The following is a 17,603-nucleotide window of genomic DNA, read 5'->3' on the forward strand; positions in this document are numbered from 1 at the left end:
TAATTTTGTTGAGCTGTAATGTAGCAACGCAATCTGCTTGTTATGGATAACCACCATTATACTCATTCATAAATTATGGTTTCATTTTGATAAGAACAGCTGTACTAACAATATAACTAAAATCTATAAGGAGCAGTATGTTCACTGTCCATGTATATCCTCTAAAAATAACTCTTCTGCAATGCTGGAAAAGTGGTATGCTGTGGCAGTTCGGCAGGATAAGATTGCTGAGATTCTTGGCATCAAAATGGCAATATAAAGTAATTAGTAGTAACCATAGTAGGAGAAGGGAGCAGATTTACATGTTCTGAGACTACCTACTTTGTTTAACACTCATTATCCTACAATATTTTTTCCATACATGAGCAAAATGAGGTAGTTCAATTTACTTCCTTGCTATTACAAATATGATAACTCTTCAACAAGTCCTGTTGGAGTTCATTGTAGTGGCAATAAAAGGGATACCTTTTAGAAATCAGTTCCTAAAGTATTGCAACTTGGCAGCTGTTTCACTGCCTGAGTATTATACTATCATAAATCTAGAGTGCTCTTACACTATGAAAAAAAATTCAGAATGCTTAGAGACCTCTCCAAAATCAGTGTATGTCCTGCATCTGTTAGAAGCTGGCCTTGCTATCTCTGATAAAGTATTCTGAAGTACTCACACCTGAAGGAATGACTATAACAAAAACTGAATCCAGCTTTCATAGGCAAGGTGGGGTGGGTCTGCAGTGTTTCTGGAACAGTCCTAACATCAGAGTTTTGCCTTCCAGGTTGACACAATGGAGGTTATGCGGCATCCTGAGGAAACAACTAACATGAAGCGGCAAACTATGGCTTCCTATTTTAGGGTACAAAAATGAAAATGAAAACAAGCATTTTGATAATAAGACAAATAGATAGATGTAAAATATTTGTGGGATAGTAAGATCAAAGAGCAATATCGGAGAATTTTTTTATTCTGTTACAAGGCCTCTGTAGATTCATAAACTTTTTTTTTCTTTTTTCTCTTTGTTTCCTCATACCTGTATTTTTGTTATTTCATTGAGTACATTGATAACAGAATCTAGAGCCTAGACTATTTTCTGTCTAAAATGCTAGAGGTCTAGAACAGGTCTCGTTATAAACAGAACACCAATTTTGTGCAAATAAAATAGGTGCTATCACTAAAGTCTTCATATTTTTCCACAAGCTGAGGCATACGTTCCTTTAAAGATTAAGATTTTTCATTTATGCTAATAAGGAAAAAACCATCCATCTTTTGGAAGCACTATTGTAAATCATACAGGTTGCCAATTTATCGGTAGTAGTCCTGTCTGAGGTAATGCACATTCTGCTCGTGTGTTTAAATCAAACAAGCAGGGAAAGGGCATTGAGAATGTTGGAACTGGAAGCTTAGGAGTCAAGAAAGTGCTAGTCTGAGACTGCTCAGGAGTCAAGAAAGTGCTAGTCTGAAACTCTTGGTTACTGTTTTTTTTCTTGCAGTCATTGCAAAGTGGGAAAGTTTTCAGGCTCTTGGGCTGCACTTGTGCCATGCAGAATAGAGAAGTTCACAGAGTTGTGCTAACCAGTGTGAGTCAAAGCTTCAAGCTGTGTAGGAATACCTGATCAATTTGTTTTGTAGAATAGTGTAAGAAAGGGTATAGAGGAAGCTGGTATATACTGAGTTGTTGCCCTAGTGTGGAAAGTGCAAGGACACTGATATTCAGACTTGTCATACAGGTGTGCACTTAGAGGGCTCTTGCACAGAACCACACAAATGCTAGCTCTGTAGGAGCTGTAAAAAGAAAAAAAAAAGTGTAATGGGGGAGTGAGTGTGGGAGTAGATCGTAATACACATGCAACCTGCAACAAGGTGATGACAATCAGCTTGGAATTATATGTGATTTTGAGACACATATGGTTATATGAGATTAAACGTAGTTGACAACACATACTTATTGTGCAACAGCTTAATGAGTATGGAGCAGGAGTACCAGTATTCAGAGGAGTCAATGGAAAAAAATATATATGCTCTGATCAAACATTTTTCATTTTAGTTGAAAATTAAATGGAGTAAATTGTTTTGCGTGTGTAGGGTCAATAGGAAAAGAAGTAATGGACCTTCATTTCAGTGGCAAGATTTATGTTAGATGCTAAGAAATGTATGAATAGTCATGGTAATATAGCAGTTGAACAGATTTCTAGGGAGACTGTGCACTTTATATTCTCAGTGATTCTGAAAAACTAATGTAACAGAGGTGGACCTGAAATTATAAAGATACATCTGGTGTTCTCTGTGGACAGTGCACTGAACTGATGACTTCTTGCAACCCTTTCCTGGGTTCAGAAATTAATTTGCTGTGAATTTAAGTGATTGTTTCATGGTAAAGCTTGTATTTCTGGTGGGGATATTTGGTCAATCAAATGTGTCTACAGTAGAATTATAGTTAGGACAATTTTCAACTTTGTTTTTTTTTTAATGGACATTCTTCAACTATGGAAATGCGATATAAGGAGAAGAGAAAGGTGTAAGAAGCAAGGGATAAGATTCAGAATATTTAAAATTTTTTTATAACTGAAAACTTTTAATAAGTTCCATGTTTCAGCTGAAATCTTAAAAATTAATAGAAAGGCAATGGAGATTAACATTACATATTAAAATATAGTTAGGCATTATGAACTGTTTACAAATATGAATCTCCTGCTTAAGTCATTCCATTGCAGTTTTTTGTCGAGTATGTGCATCTCCTTTATTTTCCTCACTAGTATTCCCTCATGGATCTTTTATCCAAAATGGTTGTTGGACAGCCTCACTTTATCCGCTGCATTAAACCTAATGATGATCGAGAAGCACTGATGTTCTCTCATGAGAGAGTTCTGCTGCAGCTACGATACACTGGAATTCTGGAAACTGTCAAGATACGTCAAAAAGGGTATTCTCATCGCATCCTCTTCGAAGAGTTTGTAAAAAGGTAAGACTTGTGTAATAGGGATGTAATATTCTGTTCAGTAAGATATATTCTGTGTTTAAGTACAGAAAGTTCTACAAATGTTGTTCATAGGTGTGTGGCGTAGATGTGTAGTCTCAATGTCTAATGAGGACAGGGACTATCTGAGATAAAGACTACAAGAGATATCTGATCTCTGAAGGAAAACAGTCAGTGTGAAACCTGCAGTGAGCATAAGTAGCAAGTCAGTCCCCATGGTTCTCTCTGTAGAGGCAACAAGTGGAAATTATGCATCCTGCTCAGATAATTCAAGGATTTTGGAAGGTCAGTGACCTTCAGCTATCATATGTAGCTGAAGGTGCATGTGTTTAAGAATGAGCTGATATGAAAGCTTCAGATTTAGTTTTGCAGAGTCATTTACCTTAGAGATATCCGGAATGATAATCAAATCTCTCTTCACCCTAACCCTTCTTATGGCTGTTATTACTGGCTTTAATACATATTCTCGATCTCAAAAAGTTATAAATTTTATACAGGAAATATTCATCATAAGGTATTGTCCTTATGATGGCGAGGTAGCTTTATGATAATTATGGTTTCCTCTATATTTTAAATGTGTCTTTGTGTAGTATTTACTGATTTTCAGTGTGTAGGACTGGCAGCTCAACAATGAGCAGAAGCACTACCATTAACCATTTGGGCAACAGTCGGAACAAGTAGTGAATGGCTAGATCATGGTGCGATATTTTTTGAACTGGAGCTTGCTTATCCAGACATTATAGAATTAATGAATACACTGAAAGCAAGTCATTAGTCTCACTTCAGTGCCTGATAAAGTTAGAGAGAAGATTATTCTGGGAGGTATTGAGAAATACCTGAAAGACAGTGCAGTCGCTGGTCACAGCCAGCACAGCTTCATGAGAGGAAAGTCTTGCTTATCAAACCTGATTTCCTTTTATGACAAAGTAACCCACCTGGCTGACCTAGGGAAGCCAGCTGATATTTTCTTGAATTTCAGTAAAGCTGTTGATACACAGGATCCTGTCTCTCACAGGATCCTTCAGGACAAAATTTCCAGCACACAGCTGGATAAACAAGTCATTGCTATGGGGGAGCAAGTGGCTCACAGTTTGGGCACAAAAGGGTTATAGTGAATGGGGTGACATCAGGTTGGTGTCCAGTCACTCATGGGGTTCCTCAGGATTCCATCCTCAGCCGTGCGCTCTTCAACGTCCTCATAAATGGCTGGATGCAGGCTGGAAGTGACACTAAGCAAGTTCACAGATGATGCAAAACGGGGAGGAGCTGTTGACTCCTTGAAGTCAGAAGGGACTGCAGAGAGACCTCGGCAAATTAGAGAGCTGGGCAACACCAACCATGTAAAGTTCAGCAAGGGAGAGTGCCAGGTTCTGCACCTGGGATTGGGCAACCCTGAATGTGTGGACAGACTGGGGAATGAGGTGCTGCAGAGCCGTGCCACACAGAGGGACCTGGGGGTCCTGGTCACTGGCAAGTTGGATGTGAGTCAGCAGTGCCCTGGCAGCCAGGGGGGTCAGGCGTGTCCTGGGGGCATCAGGCACAGCATCGCCAGCCAGGCAAGGGGAAAAAAAAACAAAACTGCACGTAATATTCAAGGTGAGGCGGCCCCAGTGAAGAGCAGAGCAGGATTGTCCTGCTCTGCTCTGCTCTGCACTGGGGCCGCCTCACCTTGAATATTACGTGCAGTTTTGGCCACCACAATACATGGCATTAAAACTATACAGAAGTGTCCAAAAAGCACAACAAAGATAATGAAGGGCCTTGAAGGGGAGCCATATGAGGAGCAGCTGATGTCACTTGGTCTTTTGTGACCTAACTAATTTGAGTAAGGTCACACCATTCTAGAGCACAGTTAACAGATTAATTTTTTGTGATCATTAATAAATTTAATGTATTTGCAATATCCTGAAGCAGCTGAAAGCAGAATTATTAGCCACAACTTTTGTTCAATTTACACGTAAGTGAACTAAGATTAACTTCGCAGGAATTAGTGTAAATTGAGAGGAAATTAAGCCTTCTCTTATCAGGAGATCCTTTTCATTCAAAAATGCACTGAATTTGAGTACAACCTTGAAAACTAATGGTAATAAAACCAGCATTGACTGTAGCTTTCCATTCCTGCAGATAAGAGCAAGTTGTGGTTAACATCTTGTCAATTACTCCCCAAGTTTTTAGTCCAGCTTGATGTAATTTGTTAAGGAAAGAAAGTCAACACAAAGAGGGGGGAAGAGGGGAGTAGATTTAACAATTTCCACAACAGTAAAGAAGACTTCTGGGTTCAGAATATAAGCGAGGGTGGGAAAGGAGATGTTCTTGCTCCTTTGTTCAGCTCATGCTTTATTTTAAAACAAATTATATTCTCTTTTGCTCTTGCAAATAAAATCAAACAATACTTTATAAAGATATCAGTGAAACAAGAAACCTTTTTCTTCAACTTACAGCTATGACTAGTCAAGTGTTTTTAGGAACTAAGTAGTTGAATACATAAAAATGTTCGAGAAAACAGGTCAAATGCTAAACAGATTGACACTTCTTTGTTCATAATCAAAAAGACATTAGGCAAATATGAAGAAGAGTTTCAAAATGTCAGTAAATGTAAGAATATCAAAGATTTTTTTAAGCCAGCAAGTTAATTGGTATTTTGATCCTTTTGAGCAACTGAACAACAAAATAGATGAGCCAGCATTTTTTCTCCCTTGATGTTATTAAACAAATAGGTGTGCTTCTTATCTGCCTGTTCAATAATGCTGTTTTGTAAACTCTTAGCAGGAAATATGAGGACAAAACAATCAAAGGCAGGGAGCAGACCCATTCAGAGTTTATCAGGTGGGAGGTAAACAAAAGATAAAGCTCTGTCTAATGTTACTCTTTACTGTCTTCTGTTTTCATGCAGAGCAGATTATTTGCAAACCTGGATGTAGTTTATTGGGTTGAAAAACAGATGGTGAGGAGAGGGCTTAATTGCAACTCATTCACACAGTGTTTCTTCAGCCAAGTATATTACCATCTGTTTTATGTATATAAATATACATATTCTTTTACTTAAAGTAGGAAAAATGTAATCTGCAGTCCCTGTAAACACTGTATCCCTGTCAAGTCTTAGACACTTTGTCTCCCTTGGCCCTGTCTTGCACCCCATGACATCATGCATCTGTCTTATGTTTGCTGTGAAGTAACATGGCCTGTCTTTCAGGCTGGAATCTCAGATTTTAGGTACGGGTTATTAAGCTGATCAGTCAACCAGGTGTGCCTGAAATGTGGGGTCATGTGGTGACCATGCACTGCATAGCAGTTTAAAGGAGTTGTGCTTTCTCATGGGGACCTGCATGGAAGGTCCCACTGGAAGGAACGCTCCTTGCTGAGTCCCCTGGAGCTTCACGTGACATGATGTGGTGCGCAGGTGTGTCCTCACCACATATCCTCCAGCTGGATCCTCCTTTTATGTTGCATAGACTGTGCAGTGGGTTGAAAGATAAGGGACTCGGTAGGCCAATGGTACTAAATGCTGTCATACTTGTATGGCTTCATCAGCTCATAGGAATGTGTTGAGAACTTTTGCACAAGTTTCATTTAAGGGTTGTCTTTTTTCTTTCCTGCCTGTTTATGTTAGACATTACATTTTTTGTACTGCGTTGAGATGCAGGATTAACTTTTACTATAAGCATTACCTATTACACAGTAGTCAGATGATGTTACTCTGATCATACAACCATGGCAATACCCATGCTATTTACTGTAACAGTGATCCCAGTGAGGCTGGTTCTGCTTTTTCAGTCTCACAGAACAAATTTGCATAAGGTCACTGTTAATACACACGGTATACACAGTTTCTAAACCACCAGTGTTACGTTTCTCATGACCACATAAAGTCTCACTGGCCTTAATAAGTCACATTTTGCATGGAGTGGAGCTAGGAACTAAAACTGGTCAAACATTACAAAATCCTGTAAAACATATAACCTCAGTAAGTGCTTTCTTCTAATACCAAAAACTTGGTGGTGATACACTTGCTTATTATGCAAAAATCAGGGAAGCACTGAATTAAATTAGAAGTCAACAGACTTGCCACAGATAAAAAATTCTTTCATTTTAAATGATGCATTTTTAATGCAAGCCTACTTTTAACAGTAAACCTACACTATATCAAAGTTCATAAGTGATTTCTATAAACAAAATTTTAACATTGCCTGATACCTTGATTTTACTATTATCTATGGAAATGTTTATTTGTTTCAGTGGCTTTAAGATTTCACCAGATCTATAGAATGTTCCCATACACTTCAAATATGGTGAACTACTGTAGCTTCCATATACACTTTCTAGACATTTCCCATTCACAAAAGCACTGCTAAGTGGTTGCAGGATGGAGATGATAGGAAAACATTAGAAGTGGAAAGTCTGCTAGCTGCTTATGAATGGTATATGTACATTGTGCCAAATTAGGCTTTTCTGAGAGTATTTCTGATTCTGTATTTGTCAGATGATTTACAGTGTAAGTGCTAGGTATCTGTTACTGAATTTCAAGAGTATCTTAGATGTTGTATCATTTTTATTTATGTTTCTTTATTTATACTCTTGATATGGAGTCAAATGTAAGTATTTTTGTGAATTCAGATTTGAAAGTTTCTGAAAGAGGTGAGATACAACCAATACAAGTTAGAAATTTTTGGAAGTAATTTTACAGCTCTTGTAATTCTAAAAAAAAAAAGTGTATTTTTTAAAAAGTTTCAGGGCTGAGAAAGAACAAATAATTTTGTGATTCTGAGAATCTTCCTACTGTTGCTTGTGGTCTGGCTAGAAAGGGATTTTGTACCTCATGCTTTTCACATATCATTATCCATTATCCACCTCAGGCCATTACATTTTAGTGCAAAGATTTGTTTTAAAGAGAAAAAGGGTTAATCATTACTGTTTTGAGTTAATTATATAGAATTGATGCAGCCTTTAAGTCTGAAATGTGAAGGGAACTTCAGTAAGAGACACTGGTATGGTAGTTAATGGTGCTGTTTAAATGCATTTTATGGAACAGTTCCACAGTTTAGCCTTTAGGGAGGGGTGGGAAATTGAACCATTTGTTTACAGTCAGTTTATTTAGTCTGAAACCACCGACACTGAAATGCCTGGTCCCTAAACAGATAGTTAATGCATAGAAGTTTCTGTATCTTTGCATACTTGGACGTCTTTAGCATTTAACCTTACTTCTGCACATCCTAGCTTTGCATTCTAAGGTTAAATTCAACTTTTTAAAAATGTTGGTTTATTTCTAATGACTAGCAAGTACAGTTAATCCCATTGTAATATAAGTTTTTCTCTGAAATAATATTCACAACCTTGAAGAATAGTATGTATTGCAGAGTGAAAACCACTCGTTAAGAAATGCAGAATTCCAGAGTTTCATCAGGAATTGAGAAATCAGTTCTTCTGAGGGGAAATTACTTTCCTCTTACTTAGTCTTATTGCTAGTGAGAATGTGATTAGTCAAGTACTTTTAGGAAACATGTAGATGAGTGTGTGCCAGGTGTAGGAAATTTTCAAGCAGCATGTGTAACCCAGGAAAAGGATATGTTTTTGCACAAATAACGTATGAAATAGCACATGAAGCATCAGGAACATATATTTTTTAAATAACAATAAAAGTGTTGGTTTAATGTAGAACACTGAAATATTCCTGACTACAATATTTCATGCTGATAACAAGTGCAAATATGGAAATAAAAAGGTAGAGTTGTGAAATTTTCATCTCATCTGAAAGCAAATGTGATTTCTAGCCCTACTTTTCAGAAAATAAGTTTCTGGTTTCTTGGTGATAGTTGCAAGTAGAGGTCACTCTGCTCTCTGCACAGTAGATTTGCATAAGTATGACAGAGATTAAATTAGACGAGTAAATCAAAATGAACAGTTGTATATATCCCAAAGCTCTTTTTCAGGCATATTCTCTGCCATGTCACCATGTACAATATTTGCATGCTTTTGCCAGATGCATAAGGGTGAAAAATTTTACCTTCTTCCAAAATTTTCCATAGGGTCCATTGCTGTGCAATGACTTTTAATTAGATAAAACAATTGGGTGACCCTGTGTGGCACATGCTGTGCTACCATACAATAATCCTGAGCACAAATGTCAGACTACCTGGGTGTCTGTAGTTATGTGATTCAGTCATGAAAACAGGCCCTAAACCAAAGTGTTTATTTCAAAATACTCACAAAATACATGGATTTGAGCTTTGGAACACAAATCTAGAGATCTAATATGGTGCAGAATGCACACTACAAAAGGAGTTGTGGAGGAGAAATAATTAAAAATAAATATCCAGTCTCATTTTGGTAGTACTTATTTCTGATGAGTACAGTAATTTCTGCATTACTTTTTGTGGGGGAATGGCCTGAAGTTGTGCTAGGGGAGGCTTAAGTTGGATATTAGGAAAAGGTTCTTCAGCCAGAGTGTGGCTGGGCACTGGAATAGGCTCCCCACGGAAATGGTCACAGCACCAAACCAGACAGAATTCAAGAAGCATTTGTCAATGCTTTTGGGCACATGGTGTGACTCTTGGGGATGTCCTGTGTAAGGCCAAAAGTTGGACATCATGATCCTTTTGGGTGCCTTCCAACTCAGAATATTCTGTGATTCTATGACATAACTGTAAAGCAACAGTAAGTATATTTAACCAGGTACAGGTGTCTTCTGTGCAGTCGTTAGATCAATCAAAATGTTTGGAAAATCACTATTTAGAGGAAGTTTTTAATCAATGTTGGGAGACAGTATGTTTACATAGAGAAACTGTAGTTATTCCCATGTAGTTACTCCCATGGTTTGTAAGTTCTTGTCATTCTTAATAGCTTGCTTTCTTAGACTATAGATACATTTAAATTTATTTTATTTGTTAAAATAGGATTTTATAAGAAAAATAACCATTGTTTTATTTATGAGCTTTTTTTGGAGCACCAAAGCAACTACATTCCAGATCATGAAAGAGAGCTATTGGCGAGGTACTGTCTTTGACAGATAATGAAGTTTGTCATGAACAAAATGGTGTAGTCAGGCAAGTAAATCACACAGTTCAAAAATACTTTTTACTCAGATATTTGTCACAAATAAGTCAACTTTTCAGTAAATGGAATGCCAATGATATGATTAAAGAATTATGAGATTTCCCTTGAATATTTTATTGCATCAGTGCTATGTAAAAACTGTTCTGTGGTTTTAAAATTCCCATCAATAACATACTTTAAAAGATACAGGAACAACCAGTGTCACTCCCTGCATTCCTGCCTGCCTTCCTGCCTGCCTTCCTTCCCTCCCTCCCTCCCTCCCATATGTATAACTCACATGGCCATCTGAACTGGCTTTTGAACCAAACAGCAATTTACTATGAGTGTAACTTCCCCCATGTGTTTGTCAGCTATCTGTTGAAATTCTATGACGTCAAAAAATATTTGTGATATGTATCTTTTAAATCTGAGTTTTATTAGTGCAACCCAGTACCATTTGTTTTGTGAAAACTGGCATCATCAACTTCAGTAATAAGGTGGAGGAAATGTACTTTTTTCTTTTGAATACCCCATGTGCTCCAAACCTACTAAAAGGCATGAGTTGATATTTTGAAAGACTTGGGTAAAGAATTTTCAATATCGCATTGTTGAGACAGTCACTACATTAAAAATAACTCAGTAATACATAATCTCTTTTCATTATTCAGAGTTAGCAATGTCTCCAGTTGATGAATATCTCTGTCCCTGGTCCAGAACTTATTCCAGTACTTCTCACTTCAGATGTCATTTTGTTCCTGTTTGATCTTAACTGACTGTTTTAGAGGGTTTTTTCTTTCTTGTGACAACTGACTGTAGAGATTAACTGGAACTAATAATTGAAAATCATACTCTTCTGACTTTAAAAAAATAAAGTATTGCAGAATTCTAAATCTTCTAATTGCTTCTTCATATTTCCTTCAGTATAAGGTAGGATATTTTCTTGACTCTGTGTGGCTGCAGAGGAATCTGTCTTTGAGATTCACTGATGACATTCTTCTCTTCATGTTTTAAAGCACATCTGATCGCTCTTCCCCATGCTAATAATTAGTAGAGTGGTTTGCTCAACCTGCCACCTCTTCTCAATCTCAATATAAATAGGGTACCTTTAGAAGTATAACTTAATAGCAAGACAACACATGGCAGTTAATAAGTGAGAGCTGAGGTGGCAGTTGCTAGCATCCAAATGTACTTGTGCTAAAATAACCTTAAGTTTGTAAACTAACTGGCACATGTTCTTGCTGTTACTTAACGTAATTGTTTGCAAGTGGTTTACTTAAAAACTATAAAACCAGTCTTCATAAATGCATAATGGCTTTAGAGGTAGGAAGGGACTGGTTTTTAATTCAGTTCAAACTTGTTTGTATCCCTTTTTCATTAGCTATAGTTATTTAACATAATTGTTAGGAGCTGCTCTTTGCAAGGGAACATGGACAAAAAAAAAAAAGACAATATTGTTTAGTATTGGTCTGCTCCAGACTCCTAAAATTGATCATAATCATTCCAATTAATTGTTTATTGTAATCATTTATATGTTCAAATATCTATTCATGACAGCTGTGTCATGATTTATGAAGACACAGCTGTCATGAAGTACGTATAAGGAAGAATTTGGCCTATTAATTCTAGAGATAAAGCTTGGAGCTAGAGAAAAACAGTGGAAGTACATATTGATTGTAATTCAATTCTTTCTTTGCCATTTTGCAGGTATTACTACCTTGCGTTCAAGGCACACGAGACTCCCCTTGGTAGCAGAGAAAACTGTCTTGCCATTTTGGAGAAATCTAAACTAGACAACTGGATTCTTGGGAAAACCAAGGTATAGAGTGCTAACATTTTCTCAAGGATAGTATACCTTTATAGATCATGTCTAATAGCGATTCCAAAAGTACTGCATGAATGAACAAAAGAGCAAATAATTTGCTCCAGTTAGCTTCCCAGGTAGTGGAAGTGCCCTCCCAAGCCAGCTGAGTTAGTGCTGCAAGAGGAGGGGTGCATTGGGTACCTCCCCAAAGTGCATTCAGCCCATGGCTGCCTTGATAAGGACTGTACCTGTCAGTGCCTGCTGTTGTAGTGGCTTCCTGAAGTTTCCCATTTTCTTAAGAATGACATGGCTGAAATGTCACAATTTGACCCATCATATGAGCTTGGCTGGTACCATTATCCATTCATGGAGTTTCAGGTAAGCTCTTTCTCTCTCTCTCAAAAGCCTTTGTTGATGATTTAAAATGGAGTGATTGACTTCTTTTAAAAGGATGTTACACAGTACTTGGAGTTGTTTTACATTACACAGAGGAAAAACTGTGAGAATTTTCTTGCCCAAGATCCAGATAAAATGTATGTAAGTGCCCATATGATTTGCCTCTTTAGGGAGAATGCTTTTAGACAATATTATGTATAAAACCAAATTTAACCCAGGATTAGTGTTTCCACTGACAAGAAAGGTCACCTTTCAAAATTGTTCATACCTGAAAAGATCTCACTGTCCAATTTACTTTGTAAAGGGGGTAAGTGTGGGATTTATTTTCACAGGATCACAGAATATTCTGAGTTGGAAGGGTCCCACAAGGGTCAAGTCCAGCTCCTAAGTGAATGGCCCATGCAGGGATTGAACCCCAACCTTGGTGTTATTCACACCATGCTCTAAGCAACTAAATTAATCTCACGGTTAGCAATGGGGTGATGATCATAATCTGTGGAATAAAGAAGTTCCACAAGTGCACAAGAGCAAATAATGGATTCACAAGATCACTGTGATATGTACAATCAGTATTTTTCTAGTTTTCTCAGCAATTACACCCTTGAATAGGCTGCTGGAGGACTAATAAGGCAAAATACAGGACGTTATAATACTGATTGTAAAAATGATTTTTTTTTTGTTTTTTTGCTGTTGTTCCATTACAGGTTTTCCTTAAGTATTACCATATAGAGCAGTTAAATTTGTTCCTGCGAGAAGTCATAGGGAGGGTGGTGGTCATGCAAGCCTATATCAAGGGATGGCTCGGAGCAAGGAGGTACAAGAAAGTAAAAGATAAAAGAGAAAATAGTGCTATTACAATACAGTCAGGTAAATGTTCATAATGTCTGTTTTACTAAGTGTGTTTGTATTTCAGTCAGTTAAATTGCATGTACATTGTTAATTTTTTAATTACAGTTTATTATGAAATCTAAATAACTGGATGTGTTTTCTCTCCAGCTCATTGATGCAGATATTACTGATTTACTTCTAAAGTGTCATCTTAACATTAGTCTTTATTTAAATATTTTAATATTTTGAATGTGATACCTGTGCACAAAATAAAAATATTGGTAGGTACGTCTATAATAACATGCAGCGTATAGTTGAAATGCAGTAGCACATGTCCCTGCCCGTGTACCAGAATTGCAGACATACATCAAAAGATAGGCCTGAGAGGCTGATTATCAGTAATTTAGGAGGTTTCCATGTAGTGATTTAGGGAACTGTGTGAGCAAGAATGATGACACACCCTTTTTTTTTTTTTTGAGTTAGGATATCAGTGAGCACATGGTGGCAATTAAAATTTGAATGAGTGAAGCGGTGTTTGAAGTTGTGAGGATGTGAATACTGCAGTCATGAACCCGGAGTTCAACATGTGGGTGGGTGGGGAAGAGCTATTGGGGGTGGGGGCTGAAGTAGTTATGGCAGGAGAAATGAAAGTTTCAGCACATCTCTGACCCTGTAGACTCTGTAGCAATTCCTTAAATAAATGTAATTTCCAGCACATGGCTTTGTATTTTTAGCCTGGAGAGGATATGAAGCTCGCAGGAAGTACAAGGAAATAAGGAACAGAAGAACTGATGCTGCTATACATATTCAGGCAGGTAATTAAAACAGTATTTCAATTGCCAACACCTATTTTTCTGTGGGTGATTTTTCATGTGTCAGTGTTTATAGCAAAAAAAAAAAAAAAAGTTAAGTCCAAACAAAAGCTATCAAAAACATTACTTCTGATCATTTTTGCTTCAGTGTCAAATGATGTCAATGACAGGTATCACAAACTTTACACCTTTTATAAGTACTTCTCTGAAAGCAAACTATAGGAATTAAAAGCTGTTAAGTTAATTCTTGGCTAGAAGTGTGCATGGAAGACACTAGACATGCATTTCTCTGTCTTTGTTTGGAGCACTGATCTTGGCAGGTTTCCAGGTTTTTGTTATGACTGCTTGCTGGGTTTGCCAGCTTTGACCAATCTTTTGACAATCTGCCAGACTCCTATGCAGCCATATCAATATGAATTTGAATAAACTTTAAAGAGATTATTGGAGGAACAGGCCCATAGGGCTGTGTAGGTCTCTAGTAGAGAGCAGAGTACCATATGGCACAGAAATCTAAGAACCAGCGCTGTGAATGCTGTGAACTCAATGGTGTTTTCAGATGCTGCCAATATAAAGCAGCCTCCATATGATGCAGTGCAGTACACCTTCTCTGTCCAACTCCAGCTTCGAAGATTGTGACTGATAAAAAAACATTGTAGCTAATGTGTTTACACATAAACCAAGATATCACTTCTACCAGTTTCCTGTGCTACAATTCCTTAAGCTTTGTCACTTCTTGTTCTGTATCTTACAGTCGGAAATTTATATGAAAAATATTTGTTGTAATATTTTTTTCTTGTTCTCAAGCCATTCCCAGTAAATTCATTCATTTTTGTGTTGTCTAGTTTGCTAGTCTGAAATTAAGTGTTGCTGTGACTTTCAGGAGAAAACAATGACATTCTAGTTCCAAAAGGAACAGAATATCATTAGGATCAAATAATAATTTTTAGCTTTGCATATGTACTGTTAAGTGAAATCATGAAGCTCTAGGGTTAAATGCAGTGTATTCTATTGAATGGAAGAAATTTTTTCTTGTGTTAGCAACAAGAACCGAAGGATTGCATAGGTACTCTCTCTCATTCTTCCTCTCCTTCGTGTTGTCATTTTCAGTTGTTCTCGTGATAGCATAGAGAGAAGATCTTAAAGTACCCCCCCCCTCCCCCCGCCACTATTTTCTGGAGTATTTGCTACCTTTACAAGCATATACATACCTGAACTTTGATTACAACGGCCTTTTGTTGAAGAAAGGAAAGTGAAACTGTTAACCCATGACTGTCTATTACCGGCTCCTTAAGATGAGAGTTACCTCAGGTGCAATAGGAAGCTTGTGTGTAGCATTATCACTTGGAGACTGCAGGAGACTTTCTGCCTTAGAGTTTTATCCAGACAGAGAGAAAGATACTGATGTATCTGATACTGATGTATTCTGCTGTTAACACACATGGGAGACATTCAGAGCTCTGTTGCTTCCTGCCATCTTTTAAATACTGTGTTAAACATGGCAGTGCAGAGGCAGTGGGAGTGAATTGGGACACTGTTGAGCCCTCTGGACCTAATGCTAGAGGAGTGTTGTTAGTACTCTTCCCTCCAGCACACACAGTATTTTCCTTTGTAACCTGGCACTTGACTGTTTCAGTGATCAGCCTGGGTGAATAAACATTAGGGACTACAGGGTTAAGAGTGACACAGTGAACCTTTGTATTAATTAGGCTGGCTGCTCCTCCTGTCTTTGGTACTCTAGTAGAATGGGAATAATAATAGCAATAACAATAATAACAATAATGATAGTAATCCTCAACACTTTTCTGTCTGCCTTTGGAAACCTCTATTTAGTATTTCTTATTTGAAAATATTTCTTGTGCAGGTTTTCTCTTCTCAATATGCTAATTATCTGTGTTTCAAATCAAAGCTTATGCTTGCTAATCATGGCCATTTTCCAGGTTTTACAATACACTGACAGTTTTTGTGTTGTTTACATAACATTACACAGTCCAAGCGCCTAGTGACATGGAGACAAAAGGTACTCTAAATCTCTTCCTTCTCTGCACATCTTACAGTGTGGGGGTTGTTCAAGGCAGCTTTCCAGTAAAATAGAGTACAGTCATCTTTGTATTTTTTTTAAAGAGCCATTTCAGGCAGTGGGATAAATTGTTTGCATTCGTCATCCACATTAGCAAAACCATATAATTAAACTATATGTACTTCCCTCTCCTTTCCCTCCCCCCTGCCCCGCTCAAGCAGGCCTTGGAATTTAGGAAGCATTTGGCTTACATGTTTCTACAGAACAGCGCATATTGAAATTTGTTTTCCTTTCATCTCTTTCCCAATAAAAGCAGCCGCTCAGCTTATCCCTTTAGCTTCCTCAGAACTTCCTTTCAGAATTCCCGATCTATTACAGCACATTCACATACCAGAAACAAGATGCCTTTTCATGCTGTCAACCTTTTTCATCTGAAATGTAAATTAATTCTTGCTGGTACGCTTTGACAGAGATCAAAGTAGGGGTATTAACCTTATTGGGCCTTCTCCTCATCAGAATCAGTTCCAAAGACTGCGAGGGTAGTGTTAGGAGGCCAGTCTTCACTGTTATCTATGGCCCTCCTCCAGGCAGTCCTCTGTCTACAAGTCAGCATTTCAAAGGCGCTGATTTCTTTTGTAAATGACCTTATCATTACTTTAAACTGTGTGAAAAATGATTTGCCTGAATAATTCTTGCAGGATTATCCTGCTCATTTTAATTGTGGGGGGACTTCATTCAGGTTCCAGGATATTGTTTAAGTGGTTTTGACAGCAAGTGATCATAGCCTGATAAAAAGGAGGAACACAGCTCCTGATTGGAAACCTCTTGACTTGTTCAGATTGTTCATTTCTTGCGAGTCAGTCTTTGAGGTAGGCTGCATTTGCATTTTAAAAATAAACAGATGCCTTTCAAATACATGAGCTGGTGGTCTGGAGATCTCTGTGGGCCCAGCAGTTCGCTATCCATTGAAGAAATGTTGGAAGAAAAAACAAACTTAGAAAAAAAACAACTCTCACAATATACATGAGGATAAAATTCCTGAGTGTATTATATTACAAGAAAAAAAGTCATTGTTTCAGATAGGGGGGAAAACCCTCACTAGGAAACAAAATATTAGTGGATTTAAATTAAATGGGGAAGAAAAAGCCACTCTACTTCAGCATATTTACATACTAGGTTATCAGAATATGCAGATGTTCTTAGACTCATGGCTGAAATGGTACACAGCATAAACAAGGTCTTTCCTTGTGCTTCCAGTCACACTTTCTCAAACTGTGAAGGTTAGAAAATGCTACTTTCTAACTTGGAAACAAATGGTGTAGAATGATTTTGTGTTAAGCATTTGAGTTGACAATACTTTGCACTTCTGAGTATTTCTTTGTGATTGTAATTTACAGTGTTGCAATTCACATGAGAGGGAAATTCAATTCAATTCTACATGAGAGGGAAAAATGTATTGTCAAAGATTTTTTAAAAACTATTTTCCAGATTCACGTGGTTTAAATCAGTGTATATCCACTGAATCATCTGACTGAAATGTTCCTTCATTGATTTACCTCACATGCAAGTCTCATTAAATGTTTATTTTAGAATAATTAGAATTTAGAATTAACTAGAATTTAAAGCAACAGATAATACAATTATGAAAGTATGTTTTCTAGTTATGATAGCATGTATTTCCATGCACTGTGACTTGTCCCAAAAGACTTAAAAGAGGATTTTAATCCAGTTATTTTATTTGTGAACTGACA

General features: G+C 37.3%; 1 protein-coding gene across 10 annotated transcripts in view; it reads left to right on the forward strand.

The window, feature by feature from the left end:
- Window positions 1–17,603, forward strand: part of MYO3B (myosin IIIB) — a 199,356-nt gene that overhangs the window by 123,434 nt on the left and 58,319 nt on the right. For 9 of the 10 annotated variants that reach the window (XM_038141810.1, XM_038141806.1, XM_038141805.1 and 6 more), the window contains 5 exons: window positions 774–851; window positions 2,749–2,954; window positions 11,703–11,814; window positions 12,900–13,062; window positions 13,758–13,838. In XM_038141810.1, the coding sequence (XP_037997738.1) occupies window positions 774–851; window positions 2,749–2,954; window positions 11,703–11,814; window positions 12,900–13,062; window positions 13,758–13,838 (640 nt within the window). The other variant, XM_038141815.1, reaches the window with a different exon arrangement.

The sequence above is a fragment of the Motacilla alba genome, chromosome 7 (genome assembly GCF_015832195.1).
Source record: "Motacilla alba alba isolate MOTALB_02 chromosome 7, Motacilla_alba_V1.0_pri, whole genome shotgun sequence".
NCBI classification, from domain to species: domain Eukaryota; kingdom Metazoa; phylum Chordata; class Aves; order Passeriformes; family Motacillidae; genus Motacilla; species Motacilla alba.